The 18,849-nt window shown below is 35.0% G+C and overlaps 2 protein-coding genes and 1 long non-coding RNA gene across 5 annotated transcripts in view; 1 reads left to right on the forward strand and 2 right to left on the reverse strand.

Annotated features, from left to right (window-relative positions):
* LOC142340818 (RNA-binding protein 25-like) overlaps nt 1–18,849 on the reverse strand; it is a 259,293-nt gene that overhangs the window by 203,131 nt on the left and 37,313 nt on the right. The gene's annotated exons all lie outside the window — the stretch shown is intronic.
* LOC142350108 (uncharacterized) overlaps nt 1–18,849 on the forward strand; it is a 42,830-nt gene that overhangs the window by 20,645 nt on the left and 3,336 nt on the right. For all 3 annotated transcript variants that reach the window (XM_075401978.1, XM_075401977.1, XM_075401979.1), the window contains 4 exons: nt 966–1,252; nt 4,234–4,399; nt 9,056–9,280; nt 13,297–13,489. In XM_075401978.1, coding sequence (XP_075258093.1) covers nt 1,121–1,252; nt 4,234–4,399; nt 9,056–9,280; nt 13,297–13,489 — 716 coding nt within the window. In that variant the 5' untranslated portion in view covers nt 966–1,120. The remainder of the gene's footprint in view (nt 1–965; nt 1,253–4,233; nt 4,400–9,055; nt 9,281–13,296; nt 13,490–18,849) is intronic.
* Nucleotides 4,022–7,973, reverse strand: LOC142350144 (uncharacterized). Its single transcript, XR_012760864.1, has 2 exons — nt 7,906–7,973; nt 4,022–4,340 (listed from the first exon to the last, which is right to left on the reverse strand). It is a non-coding gene; the product is annotated as an uncharacterized LOC142350144 (long non-coding RNA).

Consider the following 18,849-nt stretch of genomic DNA (forward strand, 5'->3'; position numbering starts at 1 on the left):
AAGTGTTATAAAATATTGGTTTCTAACTTAATCCTGGGTGTGTGTGTATTACGATTTTCGCAGGGTACTCACGAGTTGAAGACTGGAAATCAAGATACAGAAAATTGAATTCACTGCTCGAGACGTTTTCGATACAAGACACAATACTTGATAGAATATTGCTCAAGACAAATTTTTGTTATCAAGACACACTATCAAACTAACAAATATACTGCTCAAGGCTATATTGTTTTCAACAATTTTATTGCTGAGTTTAAGTGCTAGCTCGAGTTGCTAGGCTGACAAGACAATTGGGATTGTGTGTTCTTAATTTTTGTTCAGTTTGTTAACAATTTTTCTGCTGACGTGGCATACGCGGCTGTTTCTGATTTGCAATACACATTTTTCTCGCTAGAGGATGGATAATCCGGATAAAATTAGAGCACAGTAATAGTTTTCATCCTACGCATTTTGTTATTCCATAAGCTCAGCTCCAACAATGGTTTAAGCGCGATTGCGGACCACTGTTCACGGCCATGCCTCTCATGCGCTGTGGGATGTAATCCGGAAATCGCGGGTCGGTTATCGCGGCAAAGCCGCGACGCGCGCGAAGCGCGCCAACTGACCCGCCAGTCGGAAATTCCTTTTGCTTGGCATTCCGGTTCGGCTAGTTGCCATACAATGGCGTATTTTATTCTATTCAATTTAACATAGTATGTGCATGCGTGGAAAGTTATTAGTCGTCTCTGAATGGTTAATAAATGGCTCGCTTAAATTCTATTCAAGAATAGCCACCCCTTTTGCAAAAGGGGGCAATTGTTGAAAAGATCTCTTTATTCAATGCAAGATAATAGTTCAAAAGAGTTTTTCGAGTTATTTAAGTTTGAGCTAGCTATAACCAGTTGTTGGTTAGCATATCTATAGGTAATGAAAACATGAAAAATGATATAACATCAAGCCAACTTTAATATTTTGTTCAATTTCAGCTATAGAAAGAGCTCAGTTCTGATCAAAAGAGTTGCTAACTGGAACTTTGACGCAACTGAAGAAGCCAAACCCTTAAAAAACCGACACTTGGTTAAATGTGACAATAATATTCCCTCATTGAATTGAGAGGCGAGTTTAAAAACAAACAGTCAAAATGTGCACCTGTTGCTGCTGCAAAGTTGTCTCCATTTGTTTCCTTGTGGTTGTCAACATTATTGTATTGCTGATCAATGTTGCCATTATTAGTGTGCTCCTGTACGCCCAACTCAAATGGGATATTTTTGAGGTGAGTAGGTCTTAAATTCGCGAAAAAATATAATATGAAATTTTGTGCTATTGTGCTTTTTTTGTTGTCGTTTTTGTTGACAGAAGTATGGCATCCCGGATCTTTTCCATTACCCACCAACCCCCCCCCCCGTATCTTTTTCACCACAAATTATAGAGCTTCTGTCATTACATAGATAGTCATTGTGTTAAAATATGACACGTGCGCTTGAGGGGTGCAATTAATATGCACCCACTAATCTGAGGGGGTGGAAACGGACAAAATCCGGATTCCATTAGTAAGATTCCACAAACAAGATCGGGCTTTAATGGCTCATTTAGCGAATCCTCACGACATGGTCCTATGGTGTCAACAATAACAGCAAAATGCGAGCTCAATTTAAGAATAAAATGCCTCTGAAAGCGAGCGAATTTGTAATTTAGGATTCCTCATGACCCTCTGCGAATCTGTATTTTTGTATGATTAAAAATAAGAATGGGAACCCAGGTACACAGAGGGCAGATGAAGTGTCAATAGGAACCTGTAGAGGCAAATGAGAGCCCAATGAGTTGCAACTGGGTCCACGTCTTGATAAAAAGGATAATATCTTACAAAAAAAGAAAAGATAAAATTTTGAGTTTTTAAGAAAACCGAAACGAAGAAAAGAATGTATATACGCGAAAAACCCACGCGAAAAATTATGAGATTAAGGCCAAGAGAATCGTGTAAAAATACACAATTCCTCAAGCAACTGGGAGTTTTCGCCGGTGTCCCCCGAAAAATCGAGTCGCAATACACGATTTTTTGTGTGATTCACGCGAGACAAATTTAGAGTGTTTATGTGTGTATTTTTATCAAGTTTAATTACTCTTCAATGAGAAACAATTATTGTAAACATGAGTGTCTTTTTTATGCAATTTTTTCGCTTGATCGTTTTGCGCTTTTCTTTTGCGCTTTGAATAATTTTTGAAATCTCAAGTAAGTTAATTTTGAGTGATTTCAATTGCTCTGAAATAAATTTTGTTGTTCAAACAAAATCAATTGTTAGTGACTCGATGACAAGGCCCTTTTAGCCAGGAGGTTAATACCTCCGTCGAGGTGACGGAAGACAGCTCAGAAGGTCGGGGTTCGAATTCTACCGTCTGATGATCTTTTCGCATCCTCAAAGAAAAATTTATCTACACTACAGTGCCTGAATTAAATTGCGGTGCCTGTCATTCGAGAGCAATTTTTCCGACGTTAGTCGATTTATGTTCATTTTAAAATTGCCGTATAGACAAGATTTCAGACTTCAAATCAAACAACCCCTTTATTGAATCACTTAATTATCAAGGCACCTAGTCTCGAGCTGTGCGTTAAATTACGTAATTGATATGATCGATCAGATCTATTTTGTTTTGCCCCCACCACCACCTTGGTGAGTTTATATTTTTTCGCCCCCCAGGCGCATGTGCTACCTTTTTTACATAGTAAACTCTGGCTATATAACAACATATAATTTGTAAATCTGGGGCGTAAGAAACAATGGAGGGGGCAAAACAAAATAGATCCGATCGGTCAAAATCTGGAAACTTACTTGCAGTGAGGACTTGACCAGAGAAGAAAGAGTGGAAATGATTTTTTAACTCGTGAATGTATTCAAACAATAAGCGATTACATAGTTACTGTTTTCTGATGTTCTGTAAATCAAAAGCCTTATCAAATCCTAAAATTCTCAGAATCGGTTAATTGTCAACACATAAAAAGAATCAACAATCAGCAATCAGCTCCATATTAAAAAAACCTTTGCTGAGATAGTTCGTTTTATACTTATATATTGGTAGTCAAAGTGCAGTAGACGGTAATCTAATCCATGGATTAAACTGTTTAATCAGAGTCTCAGAGATCTCTATTCAGAAGTATTTAGATAATACTCAATATTTGCCTTTCAGTCTCTCTTAGATAGTTGTGCCACTCGTACATTTATGACTTTGGCATATTAAATAGTTGTTATAATTGAAGTTATCCTCCGGTTTATACTAAGACAGAGTCGTTTAGTGATAAGACTACAGAACTAGGTAAGGTTTTTGGAATAGAAAAATTTTATTTGGAATGAGCACTTATTTTAGATAGTTCTCGAAATTGATCAATTAACTGGAGTACAAAAGCATGTTCACCGCATAAATGATACGATAACATTTGTGGTCTTCTTTCTGCTCATGACACTTGAATTGTTTGTCCCAAAGCTTAATGAGATTGCAGACAGACTATGCATTAAGCTTTTTATGGATAACCCGAGAGTGGCTCATAAAACAGTCAGTATATAGTTTAAAAAAGAGCAAAATGTGGTGATAAATTTCTGGTTCTTACAAAAATTGATGATTGAAACAGACTGTTATCTCAGATTGGAATTCTGAGGGGCAAAACTTTATGAAAGGTTCAAAATTGAACAAAAATGGTAAGAATCTATTACCGAGTGCGTTAAACTTTCTTTTTATATATGAGAAATGAAGCGATCAGTCACATTTGATTCAATTGTTTGAACAAGAAGTTAATAACTGCTGATGATTGTTTACACATTTTTTATATGAATTTAATGTAAATATTTAAAGTGCCGGTTATGCAATCGAATGTACATGTATCCTCATAGAAAATTTACAATTTGCGATTTCGTCCGATATAGCTCCTTTTTCCATCACTGCTTCGTCTTCACGTTTCGTAAACCTATGAAACTGAGCTAATGTGTATTTAACTAACAATCGTTTCCAAATTCAAATTGTGCAATGAAAGTGATGTGCCGTTAAAACTCAGTACGGATAAATTTTCAATTATTAATTAAGTATAGTATTACTTGGGAAACAAAGTTAATCAAAAATTAACCAGCAAAATATGGAATCTGTCAAGCAGTTCGAACTGTGATTGAATTAAGTTGTGATTGAAAATATTATAACTATGAAGAGAAGTTTTAGACTGTTGGCAGCGTTCTTGGTGGTGTGCGTCAATGAAATTTGTATTTTGTGTAGTATTTGGAGATGGTGGGTCTGGAAGAGGGTAAGAATGTGTTCTATGTCATCTATGCGGTGTTGGGATGCATTGCAGGTCTGGCTCTGTTGGGTCTCATTGCATGTTGCTGCAGTAAAAAGATACTCATGACTGTCTACGCAATCATATGCATCATATTTCTAACAAGTGAGACATCATAGTTTTGTAATGAGAGTATATTTTGTATGAGCTGGAAATCTCTAGGAATTTTTGTGAAAACAAAAGTAATCAGCAAATTGCAGTTCCTTGCTCAAAAAATATTGCTAAGCGCTTTTATTAAAAAAGTGCTCTCAATTTTATCAATTTATTGGTTTGTTCAAGCTGAAAAATTAACTCAACAAAATTTGCCTCAATCGAGGCTTCGCCTCATGAAAAGGCCGTCTCCAACCCTATATTTGGCATGAAAAGACCGTCCTTGAACAGTAATTGTTATGCAAGAAAATTGCCTCGACTTTGTCTGAAACTAAAACTAATGTCCTCGAATTTGGCTTGAACATGAAGCTACTTGGCTCCATCTAAATTTCTGTACTCAAGTTTGACTCGAAAAAAGACAAGGTCCTCGACTTTATATTTAACACATGTCAAAATCTATTGTTTCGCATATAATTGCCAGAGTTTGCTTACTTTCATCTTTTCACAGTGACGGAAAGATGCTCAAGAAATTTTTTTTCGAATTTCATTTCTTTCCAATTGACAGCATGGGAGCAATGCGAACTCGTACAAACTTGAAGTAGATGAAGTAATGATCACAGTTTGTTTATACATGTTTTAATTTCCCTTGTGAACAAATTACGTTTGCGAGCAAATTAAAGAATTTAACAGCGAGAAAATAAGCAGTAATTACAAACATAAAACGTGAAATATACGGACCACACAACCACGGTTAGCTAACACTGTCAACGTAATTGTTTCATAAAGTTTGAGATATTAAATTTTTACAAATGGTAAATGAAATTCACCTTTGTTAAATAGAGTTTGGTTCCTAAAATGCATTATCAAAAAAATTAATAAAAATCATTTAGATGTTTGAAGAAAACATCAAATACGCTAAACATTTATCATATAAAAAACGGAGATTTGTATGAAAATATTCGAATCTAACAGAGGGAATTTTTTTGAAATAATTGGAATGAATGAGAACAGGAAGTTAGTAATGTGTATATGAGTGCTTCCGCACGGTGGAGCCGACTCTATCCATGCTTAAATTTGCAAATTTTTGCTTTTATTACATTTAGCTCATTTTTACTAATATTTTCATAAATTTAATATTTTTTGTTATTTTTACTTCAAAAACAATAATAATAAAATAATTTTATTAATTGCTCTCAAACGAAGTTTGTAGCAATTATATTAGTCCTGTCGGTCTTTTTTTTTATGCGATTTTTCGCTTGACCAATTTTTTGTCTGACGCTTTTGACTTTTCGTCCTCAAAAACGGGATAAACAGGTAGCGCCCAGCGGGCATTAAGTGCTCTGTTTCAGCTCAAACAGTTTTGGAGTCTTATACTTATGGTGTGAACAGCGGTTCTTAGAGGTTGAAGACCCCCCACCCCCCCACTGCTGACCCCCCCCCCCCACTATTGCCCCCACCGCCCTGTTGCCCCCCCCACCCGACTGTCGCCACCCCCATCGGCAACCCCGTGCACTCTCCCCCCACCCGTGGCTAGCTACTGACGAACAACCGCTAGCTAAAACGCAAATTTATACTTTTTTCACAATTTTTTTCAAGATTTTTGAAAATTTTTGTCAGTTTTTTAAGTTTTTCCAGCCCTAGCAGCCCTAGGTGTCAAGGAATCCACTCTAGGATTTGATAATAGGTTATTGAATAGTTTCTAGTGGTAATATAATGGTTTCAACATTTCAACACTGCGAATTTTTTGCATTTTTTTGATACATTTTGCAAATTTTTTCATTGTTTTTGAAAGTTTTTGTCGTTTTTTAGGTTTATCCAGCCTCAAGAGCCAAGGAACTTCCTCGAGGGTTTAATAATAGGTTACTATGTAGTTTCTAGAAGTAATGGAATCATTTTCAAGATTTAAACATCACGAATTTTAGCATTTTTTTGACAAAAATTGCTATATTTTTAAAATTTTTTGACATATATTTTCATTATTCAAGATTTTTCAGCCTCAGGGTTCAGACAACCCCCTGAAGGGTTTGATAATACGTTGCTGCATAGTTTCTAGTGGTAATAGAATGTTTTTCAACATTTGAACATCACGATTTTTAGCAATTGTTGGATAAAACTTGAATTTTTTTTTCAAATTTTTCAAAATTTGTCATTATCTAAGTTCTTCCAGCCCCAAGAAACCTCGTATAGGCTTTGATAATAGGTTACTGAACAATTTTTATTGCGATAGAATAGTTTCGAATTTTTTAATCTCACAAATTTTATCGATTTTTTAATAAAACTTATGATTTTTTCAATTTTTTTTTGAAATTTTTGTCATTTTATTTGCAGTTTTTGAGTCCTTTTTTGAGTTTAACGATTAATACTGGCCAACGAAGCTTTTTAAGTCTTGCAGATGGGTTACATGACAAAAATCCAGAGGCAAAAAATGTTCTTTGAACATTTTCGTCACTGCGAAATGTGGAAAGTTTTCTTCTGAATTTTGCACTTTCAGTTTTTTATATGATTTAGTTACTAAAAAGGCTAGAATCTCATGGAAAAAATTTCTAGCTCTCTCTCTCTTTCTCTCTGTGTGTGTGTTGGTTGGCGTTTCTTTCCTTCTCTTTCTCGCTCACGTTTTACCTCGCACCATCTCTCTCTCTCTCTCTCTCTCTCTCTCTCTCTCTCTCCTTAACTCTTTTGTTGACTTCAGCGGCTGTTGTGGCGTGATAATATCGTCTATTACCCTAGCCTCACGCCTCTTCAATCAAGCGAAAGCTAACCTCACTAAACAGTGGCTAGGTGCTGACAACCGCCCGCCGGTCGTTTGAGAGCAATTCGCCCGACGTTAGTCGGTTATGTTATATTTTCTTTCCAATATTATAAAAAAATGAAAGTATTAGTAAAAGCTAAATGTAATAAAAGCAAAAATTTGCAAATTGATTATTCCAATTTTGTAAACTATTGTAAACCATAATTTGTGTGCGTTTGGGTTTTATTTACATACAAATGTTACATATTCTTGCAAAAGTCATTCAGCAGAGACGCAAAGTTCTCAAAAAAATCAAATGTGAGAAATTGCTACAAAATAGCAAATGCCGTTTATAAACTATTAAGCTTCGTTCATAGTCTACCTTTTAGAACTTATTGAGCCTTGTACAAGACACTAATAATTAGTCCATTCATAGAGCCTTTACAATCGAAAACTGCATTTTTAATCAAAAGAGTCTAGTTAAATGGAAGAAAATTTTCCTAGACCTATTTCGTTTCCCAAAAAGAATCAGTTATCGCGACTTATTGAGAGTTATGAAAAGAATTTTTGTCGGAGCTATGAAAAATATCTCTCTTGAATGAGACGAACTAAATCGAACATTGGAAAACAATCTTGCTCCACTTGAACTAGGGTCCTCAACCACAACAATAAAAACAGGACACGTTTACAGTGTGTTAAGATACAAAAATGAAAAATGTCTGTAAAAGGGAGCAAATTTACCTAAAAAATGTGGTACTGGTAGACGCCTTCAATGTTATCTCAGATAATTTACCTGACTTGCTAGTTGCATATCTGCTTGTCGCCAATGCTTCGCTGTAACGTTTGGAACATCAAGTAACCCATCCCCTCCCCCCCCCCCCCAAATAAAACTGCAAAAGTATTTCTAGCTTGTGCTTTGTCTTCGATTATTTAGAATAAATTTAACCCTTGATTGAAATTCTTCTGGGTGTGCATGACTCATCGCAGGTTTCGCTGATAATTTGTGAAGACTGCCATAAGAAAGTAGAGCAAAAACATGCAAATAATGAGAAAGATGAAAAACATTACTGAATCAATGTTCCTTCTTTGGGACGTCTAATATGGCCAAAATGCAGTACACACTAGTCCACGTAAATAGAAGCTATTCTGAATAATTAATGAAATGAGCATAATGCTTGGTTCTTTTCTCCACATGAAGCTGTAGAGTTCTATGTTTAATTGAAAGCTACGTTTTTTCAAAAGGTAAAACGGTAAAATTAAGAAATTTTAGTTTGGTGCTATCGTGGTTCTTTTGAAATGTTGAACAATCAAACCTCGCGATCAAATGCAAGGGTCTAATTTCTTCTTTTGGTATTTTAATAAGAAAGGAAATGTGATCGTCTCCTCTCTCATTGAGTGAAATAAAAAAGATATTAGTGATTGACCCCTTTGATTGGGAGCCAAGCTGTACCATTGTTGGTGAAATTGAACGTGAAAGCATCTTTTTTTCTTAAAAAAAATGTTTATTTGAGCAAATGGAAAAATTCACCTCAGTTCATTGTTTTTGAACTAAAAACTTGCAGTTCAAAATCATATTGTTTACAATTTTAAAAAAGAACATGAGACTAATATTCTATGTACCCCGAACCCAGCCCCCCTTGGACTTATTCAGTTGTTTTTCTCGACAAAGCCAAATGTCAAAGCCTCGACTAGGGTACTACTAGTGGGTTCTAACGACGTTCACACCATTCATATTCGAGAACACTCAGGCTTCATGGTGGCAACATTCACTTAATATTATGAGAAAGTTACAGCTCAAAATGAGGTTTCCCTTTATATTTTGCCAGAAACAACGCAAGAGAGAAAAGAGGACTGAGCTAAAGGCTGCCTATATATGAGCATACCTAATCATGTTATCGTCGTTTACATATTTGCCGGGTGATATTTCTTAATCTTGTGTTCAGTCTTGATAGCCGTCACCCTCGCATGGATTGGCATCTTCATCTGGGTACTGAAGATCCTGCATGACCAAATGGTGGACAAATTCAAGGCCTATGACGGGGAGTACGCCTACAACATTGAGTCAGTAGTCTACAACGTGATGTTTGTGGGACTGCAGACGTGTGGTGTGGATGGCCCAGGTGACTTTGTCAAATACAACACTAGCAAACCAATCAGCAAGGTTCAAGGTAATTCCATCAACTTTTAATGTTTCAGCCCTACGATAAGTGCCCGGGCCGAGGTGTCAACGCTAAAAAACGCAAAATTGTGTAAGATTGGCGTTGAATGCGTTGAATTTATGTAAGATCTACGCTTGAGCGTAGATCTTACAAAAATTCAACGCATTCAACGCCGATCTTACATAATTTTGCGTAGAATTTTGGCGTAGATCTTATATATTTAGCGTTGAATTTTAGCGTAGATCTTACATATTTAGCGTTGAATTTTAGCGTAGATCTTACATATTTAGCGTTGAATTTTAGCGTAGATCTTACATTTTTAGCGTTGACTTTAGCGTAAATCTTACATAAACTCAACGCAATTCAACGCCAATCTTATATATTTTGCGTTGAAATTTGGCGTAGATCTTACATATTTAGCGTTGATTTCTTTCCATTCCATTTCAGACCACTTCACGATTTCAAAAGTTTTTCATTTTTTTTTCAAAATGTCAGTTTTTTTCACTGTTTCAACCCCTTTACTTCACAGATGAGAAAAGCGAAGTCAGCAAAAAACCATTTTTTAGTGCTCTCTTATAGTGCAAAATCCATTTCAGACCATTGCACGATTTTAAATTTTTCAGGTTTTTTTTCAAAAAATTAATTTTTTTTACTGTTTCGACCCCCTTTACTGCACAGGTGAGAAAAATGAAGTCAGCAAGAATTAAGCTTTGAGTGCTCTCTTACGGTGCAAAAACCATTTCAGACCATTTTAGGAACTTAAATTTTTTTCAAATTTTTTTAAAAATTTAAATTTTTCCCAGTAAGCCTCACATGGTAAATGCGTTCAATACGTTGAATTTATGTAAGATCTCGGCTCAATTCAACGCAGAACGGCTCAATCCAACGCAAAATTTACCGCCAAATATAAAAGATCTATGCTGATATCAACGAAAAATATGTGAGATCTACTCTAAATTCAACGAAATATATGCAAGTTCTACACTAAATTCACCGGAAAATATGTAAGATCTACGCTAAATTCAACGCAAAATATGTAAGATCTACGCTTTATAAGGATTGCGGCTCTTAAGGAAACCAAGGTACAGTGGTACAATAGTAGAAGAGGCAACAGGCAAGCAGGAGGTCAGTAGTTCGGGTCCCATACGCAATTGGAGGTTAATAGTTCTAATGAAAACTTTGACTTTTTGTAAGATCAACGCTAAATTCAAAGCAAAAATATGTAAAATCTAAGCTAAATTCTAAACTAAATATGTAAGATTTACGCTATATTCAACGCTAAAAATGTAAGATCAGCGGAAAATAGCGTTGACAAGTTGAAAAATTCACCGCCATTTCTTACATAATTTAGCTTTGAATACGTTGAATTTTTGTCTTTAAATTCAACGCAATCAACGCAAAATTATGTAAGAAAATTGCGGTGAAATTTCCAAATTGTCAACGCTAGTTGCCGCTGATCTTACATTATTTTGGCCAAACTCATCGGCCCGGGTGGCAAGGGCAAAGTATATGTTTAATCGCTCTCAAACAAAGTTTATAGCAATTATATTAGTCCTGTTGGTCTTTTTTAATGCAAATTTTCGCTTGATTGATTTTCCGTCTTGCCCCTTTTGAACGGGATAATAGGTAGCGCCCAGTGGGCATGAAGTGGTATGAAGGGCGGTTTTTAGAGGTTGAACCCCCCCACACACACACACGCACCCACACACACACAACAACAACCAAATCAACCCCACCCCAAATCAACCCCCCTCTTCTCAACACCCAACCCTCGCCCCTGCATATCGTCCAGGCCGTAAGGGCCCCGTGAAGCTAAAGACCCCCTCCCACAGTTTGAAAAAATTGGCGGTTTTTGAGATAGTTTTTTCAGGTGCCTCAATTTCACTCCTGTTTTCAGAGTTTACTCTCATTCAGTGCTTTTAGAACGGTACATATGTGTTCTAATTTTGCCTATTTGCCTTTGCTTGAATTCAATAAGTGGCAGCTAAAATTTCTTATGACTTTGCCTCTATTTGTTGTTATAAAATATTAGTGAATTTTAGATTTTGCCACTTTTTTAAAAATAAATCTGTTATCTGATCACTTAGTTTCATCAATGACAGGCCCGACTCATTGATAATGAGATATAAAAGAATCTAATTAAAGGATCGAGTTAAAAGCTAGTGGTTTCAATTACTATGACACTACCTTTTAAAAAAAAATTGAGTATAGTTTTTGTTTTCTGCAAGTACTTATTTTGCTTTTTGATGTCTGATTAATTATTCTGATTGGGGACAAGTCTTTGATGCTGCTAAAAGGGTTTGCAATTATGGATATAATTGTTTTTGTTCAAAACCAGTGCTCTATGACTTTGACACTATTTTTTTCAATTATAATTATCGAATTTTTTGAGTTTTGCAAAATTTTCTTTCCAACCTTGTCGTCTTAACTTAGTCTAATTATTGACGAGTATCATTGGTTGCTAAAAAAGCTTCAATCAAAGCAAATTGTTTTAATTCATTGCTATTTTCGTGTGACTTATGCGCTTCTTCGTTTTCTAAAAAAATAGTGATTTTTTCAGTTTTGCTAGTATTTGTTGTACTTATTGCTGTCTTATCACTTAATCTGTTTGATGAAAGTTCTCAACGGTGGTCAATGAGGAGACTCAATTAGTTAATTTAATTGTATCCTTTAGAAGCTGTTGCGTTCTGTGACTTTTATACTAAGTGTTATCAAAAAGATTCAGCGAACTTTGTTACGATGTTGGGTTATTTTTGTCTTATCTTTTTATTATTTTAATAGTGAGAGGACTCATCGACAGAGTTACTCCTGAGAAATAAGGAGTCTGGTTGGCAGTGTGAGTTCATAGCAGTTGTTTTTCTTATTATGATCCTATCTTTTCAAAAAAATGTTGGATTTTAAATCCTGCTTGCTTTTGTTGTTCTGTTGTTGCTTTATTGCTCAGTCTCATTACTAACAGCTCTCTTTGCCTTTCTAAGCGGAATAGTTTATTGACAGGTCATTAATTAATAAATTTCTTGGAGTTGTTTTTCAGGTCTTGTCCGGCTATGTTTTTTTAACTCGTCGTCTCCATGGATGATTTTGCGACCTGACTTCTTGGAATTGACATTTTCAGTTTTAGTGACTTCCACTGCTTGTCAGGTAAAATTTGTGTACATGACGTCATTTGTTCTGTTTTTAGGTCCTTTGCGTTACTTACCTCACTCAAAAACTGACTTCTGAACTCACTTATTGAACTTTATTTTTATGAGCATTTTACTTGTTGAAGATCAAGAGTGCATCTTTTACTTGTTGAAGATCAAGAGAGATCAAGTAGTGCCCAACGTACATGACAGGTTTCTTGAGTATTACAGTCTTGTGTTTTTGATTTCGATTATTAATTGTGAAAAATGAATTGTGAAAAATGTTTTAGTGTGCTGGTTTGTGCTACTTTTAGGTCAATTGCGTGACTTACCTCACTCAAGAAGATGACTTCCGAGTGTTCTTCCAAGTAGTGCCAAACGTCATGCCCTAATTTTTGAGTATTAGAGTCTTAAGTTTTTTGATTTCGAAGATTAATTTTTCAAAAAGCTCTATTAGGGCTTTTCCCTTGCAGAGAGTATGTGTCTCTTAAAAAATGACAGTCCGAATCCAACCCAAAATGTCAAGTGGTCTTTTATGGGGCTGGTTGTAAATCGCTCTATCTTATTTCTTTAGTTGTTTCAATTCCATGGAGGCCCACAAGCGTCTATCGCGGCTATTTTCCGGCAATCTGCCGGCTATGTTTCCGGAATTCGTTTTTAACTTTTTTTCAATATTTTTCGCATTTTCAGCATTTTCCGGCCCCTATCTGTCCCAATTTGGACAATCTGAAAAAAAATTGAGCAGCCTAATAGTAAGAGGGATATCCAAGATTTGATATAAACAATTTTAAAATTCAAAGATGTCAGTCACTAGTTGTCATACTCTATCAAATTTGTCTGTTTTTTAATGAAATGAACGCTCAAGAACTAATATTAGTCTCTAGGAATAGTTGTCTATTCTAGGTTTCTCCAATTACACCCATCCCCTCACCTGCTGTGAGAATTTGTTAGAAACAGTGAGTATTACTGTGGACATGATAGACAATAAGGACTTAGGCGCGAGTGACTGGGAGAAGATGAAGAACGATCAATACAACTACTTCATGAGCTGCCAGAATAAACCCAATCCAGACGGAAGCTATCCAATATTCAAAAAGCTAGTCATTTAACATTGCTTAATATACTCGCCCAAATTTAGGTGCGCTATTTAAGCCAGCCCCGATCAGATCGTCTAGGGTCGTCTGTGGGTGGATAAAGCGCGGACTGGTGAGAGAGTCTGGTGAAGGTGCTGTGCTTAAGGTCCAATAATGCACCAGAGTCCTATAACTGACGTGTGCCCAAAACGTATTACGTGGGCCTCGAGGTTTACGCGGTAAGGCAACTGAAAACGCCGAAACAGCCTTGTGAATGCTGTATAGATTTTTTTTCAAAAATGCAGTGATTTGCAATAATATATCCGCTAAATTATTTGTCTTTTAATTGCTCTCTAACGCAGTTTGAAGCAATTTTTGTAAACGTGTTGGTCGTTTTTGTGTAATTTTTCCGTTTTCCCGTTTCTGCGCGGTTGTTCTAAGACGTTCTGGGATTTTTCAAGTGACTTTTACTCGCTTCACTTCTTCATTTTGAATGATTTTAATTGCTCTCACTCTGTAATGAAATTTCTTAATTTCTTGCTAATATAAAAGCAATTGTTACCAGCAATTCACCTCAATCTTTTGTACATTTTGGTCTTCTTTTTGCACTTTATTGTAATGAATTCTGTTGAAACAAGATCAACAGCAAAACTCCTGCAACTGCTAGTGGTGAGTGATGAACTTTTTCAAAAATTGTCTGAAATTTTCCGGAAATTGAGACAATTGCAGTGAATATTTTGAACTTTTTAGTACCAATAATAGGGGGGGGGGGGGGGGGGGGGTGGAGATATTATGAGAATATTCGATTAGGCGAACGCATTTTTTTGTATCAATCAGACAAAAACTTTGAACTATTTTATTGGACAATAGATGAATAGCACTCAAAAGTGGTACTTCAAAATCCTGCTGACGCTATAAAGCAGTCAAGTGTCACTACCAATTACCTCTAAATGATAATAGCTTACAAAAACGGTCTCATTTTTTTAATTGCCCCGAAGCCATAGCAGCTATTAATGGGGACATCGTGGTTTTTTAAATTCAAGGAATTTGAATTGTATTGGGGCGCTGTGTTTCTTTAAGATGTGTTTACACATTTTTCAATGACTTTGATCTTTCAAAACGGGATGAACAGGTAAAACCCGCGGGCAATAAGTTTCATTAGAGGCCCAAAGTGGGCTTTAGTAGTCCTTCAAGTGCCGCTGCTGGGATGGCCTTAATTTAAGGTTAAAAGTCATTTCAGTTTTTGAGCTTAAAATGGTGCAATTTTTCATGTTTTTTGTAATTTTTGGAGTTTTTAGTTTGATTAGTCTTAGGTTGAAGTTTTTAAAAGTTGATGAAGGCCTTCTGAGAGACAAAATTACTTATTATGACCATTTTATGAGCTATACGTTTTGGTACTACAAACACAAACATGCAAAATGATACTAATTTTTGCAATTCTTCTTATGTTTTTTTGAAAAGTTTTGTCATTTGTTGAGTTTTACCAGCTCCATTGTCTTGGGAATCTCTTTTTAGGTTTGACAATAGGACACTGCAAAGTTTCTAGTAACAATGGATTGTTTTTCAACATTTTAATGTCTGAAATTTTCGCCTTTTTTTTGATAAGAAGTGCAAACTTTTTTTCAAGGTTTTCCTGAATTTTTGTCATATTTTAGTATTTGTTCATTCTCAAGTGCCAGAAAACCTATTTCATGGTCTGATAAAATTTAATGCATGGTTTTTAGTTTCAATGGGTTTGCTTTCAACAATTTAACTTTTCGAATTTAGAAATTTTTGATAAAATTTGCAATTTGAAGTTTTTTTTCAAAAATATTTGTCTTTTTTTTTTAGTTTTCCTTACATCAATAGCCAGGTAACCTTGTCCAAAATTTGAAAGTATGTTATTAAATAGTTGGTAGGGGCAATTGAATGGTTTTCAATATTTTAATGAAACGAAAATCTCTTTCTAAAAAATTATTGCCTATCGGTCTTTGAGCCAATAAATTCTTTTTAGGCTTGAAATTGGGTTACTCAATAGCCTCTAAAGAGGCAGAAACGATTCTGAAGATATGAATATCATGTTTTTCAGCAACTTTCCATTAAAATTTGTACTTGATTTCATTTTATTTTGAATTTTTTCGGTCACTTTCGAGTTAATAGATCTTCAAGGGCCAATAATTTTTTTTCAGGTAATACAGATACAATACTGGACCGAATTTAGAAATAAAAATTGGTTTTGAACATATTTTTGAAATAGGTATATTCAAAGGGATCAAATTTTGCCTCAAGGGTAAATGCTTCAATCGTGTTAACAATGAGTATATTTTTGTTTAGTTTGTTTGATCGTTTTAGTTTCTCGATCTTTTGAGATTTTGTTTTTGCTTTGGCTGGCATTGTTCAATTGAGCTGATATTCAAGTAGAGTACGTCTCAATTTTTCATTCAATTCTTTGAATTGTTTTTCAGGACTTGTCCCGCTATGTTTTTTAATTCGTCGTCTCCATCGATGTTTCTTGCGACCTGACTTCTTGGAGTTTACTTTTTCAATTTCAGCGAATTCTACTGCATTGCAGTTAAGATTCGTTAAAATTCGTGTCATTTGTTTTGCTTTTAGGTCAATTGCATGAGTAACTCACTCAAAATAATGACTTCCGAAATCACTTGATGAAATTTAAATTTTATGAATTTACTAGTTAAAGATCAATAGTGTGCTTCTAATTAGTGCCAAACGTATATACCCTAATTCCTGAATATTAGGGTCTTTAGTTTTTGATTTCGAACAATAATTTTGAAAAAGCTATATTGGAGCCTTTTCATTTTAGAGCGTATGTGTCTATTAAAAATGTCAGTCCTCAATTTAACCCAAAAATTCTTCTGGTCTTTTAAATGACTGGTGGTCAATCCGTCTATCTTAATTCTTTAGTTGCTTCAACTCCATGGAAGGCTACAATCGTCTATCGCGGCTATTTTTCGGCAATCTGCCGGCTACATTTTGATATTGAGCATTTGGAACATTTCTTTCTTTGTTCGTCCATAATATATGGCAACAGTTTTCTCGAATTTTCCATAACTCTAAACAGGATAAATTAATTAATTTATAATAATGATTTCCACTCTGAGGCCATAAATTGGGCCAAATGTTAGCGAGGAGAAGAAGTTGTTTACCTAAACAGTAAGTTTTACATGTGCTTTGTGTACTCATTTTGACCTAAAGACAAATGTTAGGTACACTTGACTACTTTATAGCGTCAAATGCATTTTGAGCAATTTAATTGGTATTCGCCTATTGTCCAAAAAAGTGGTTCAAAAATTTCGCCTAGTGGATACAAAAAAAAACGTGATCGCATAATCGAGTTTTCGCCTAATATCCTATACCCCCCATTAATATATAATTTTTTTCACTGCATTTTCTTGCATTACATTGCACTGGAACCTCGACTCTCTCGTTCAACAGAAGAACAAAAAGAAAGTGCACGAACTTGAAATCAAAATCTTTGAGCTTATGAATGAAACTCATTAAAATTTTTCGTTCTAACACTTGTCATTGATAACTGCCCTCATCTTCTCAAATTTCAGGGGGATTTTTTGTTCGTGTATTGTTCCAAAAGAGAGCGAGAAAAATACGTGTGAGAAAAAATTTGCGCTTAGCGAGCGATATATTTTTTTGATCACGTGAGTTTTTTTCAAGCCGTTTTTCTTAAATCGAATTCCTTCAGCTAAAAGTTTTTACCTCGAAAATCTGGAGTAGTATATGTCTTATGAGTCATAAAACAGCAGGGGACATCATTGAGATTTGGTAACAAGGCACGAAGGAAAACAAGAAATGCACAACTCAAGTATGTATTCGTATTTTTGAAAGGAAAGTGGTAAAAATAATGACAACGTATACCAGCTGAACTTCCTTTACAAATTCGAATATGCATAACTAGAGAGCCAGAGGACAACTGAAAGGAAAACGAAGAAGAAGCAGACGAAGATTAAAAACTAAAACAACTCAGACCTTCATTAATTTTCAATGAGAAGAAATATAATCAAAGTTTTTCAAACTTATCAGATATAAATTCAAACAATTGTATAAATTCAGTTATGCATCATAAGAGATGCCGACAATCTGTATTATTATTAAGTAACAGGACAACAAGAAGAATTGGGCAAACCCTGAAGGTAGCCAATGAATGAACAACTACGGCATCGCAACTTTCGTGGAGATAAATTGTTGTGAAGCTGCGACTCGAGAATGTAAAAACTGATAAGTTGCCTTGAGCCATTGCTTTTCGTGTTATGTTTTTCTGCGTTTCATGCCCTTGTATGACTTTACTATTTTTCTTTTTATTGGCAAGTCATTTTTTGAAAAAAAACTTTTCAAGATAGTTTCATAGAATTTGTTTTCCTTCGTTCTTGTTTTTTTCCAACTATCTAAATATATAATTTAAAGCCTTTACGCATAATTCTTATTGAAAATTTTTCTTAGCTTTTGTCTCCAAAACTTAGCTAAAAGATTTCAAAATTAGATCAAAATGATAAAAATAGAAATGCATCAAACAATTTGGCAAAGATTTTCTCTGATAAATTGATCGATGGTTCAAAGTTGACTGAAGAAAAACTATTTGAGCATTAAATTCTTCCCCCATTTTATGGGTCCGAACAATAAACAACACAGCTGCTGCCAGAGCTTCAAAATTGATCCAAAGTTAAAATGCTGAAGTTTTCCAAATGAAAGAAAACAAAAAAGCCACACGAAAACAGTGAACGTTTTACTAGTTGGAGACCAAAGCTCAGAAGATGGGTCGATATCTTATATGATAGGCCAAAAGGTTAGCAGATTGACCAAAAAGGAGGCTCGGTAATGTGCGTTTGCACATAATGTTCCGACCCAGCTCATCCACATTTTTTACTTAATTGGCTACCAAATGACAAAAAGATAAATAATCTTACAAAAACAAACTTTTTGTTCAGCAAACCACTAATAGAATAAAATTAACAACGTTAGAGGGCCAAGGAAATTTTTTGGTAGTAGGACTACTAGAAAAGACGATCGTAAAAATCAAATAAAAACATTAATTACGACCAAAAATCAAAGTCTACATTTCAAAAAAATAATAACAAAAACAAACTTGCATCAGATAAAACCATAACAAAACAAACCATTCTATACTTCATTAGAAAAGATGTGGGACCCGTACTCAACGCGACGGGGTAACAGGTCGACAAAAAATGCAAAAAGGGGCGAAGTTCAAAAATATTTAAAAAAAAAAACAAATAATTTCAATATGACCAAAAATCAATTTATATTTACAGAAATCCTTATAGAAAGTTCTTACAGAAAGTTCATTTATATCATCTCAATTGAGACCCACAATTATCCGGTTTACGCCATACGACTACAAAAAAAAGGAACATACCGG

This window comes from Convolutriloba macropyga, chromosome 1, assembly GCF_964194025.1.
Source record: "Convolutriloba macropyga chromosome 1, txConMacr16.3, whole genome shotgun sequence".
NCBI lineage: Eukaryota > Metazoa > Xenacoelomorpha > Acoela > Convolutidae > Convolutriloba > Convolutriloba macropyga.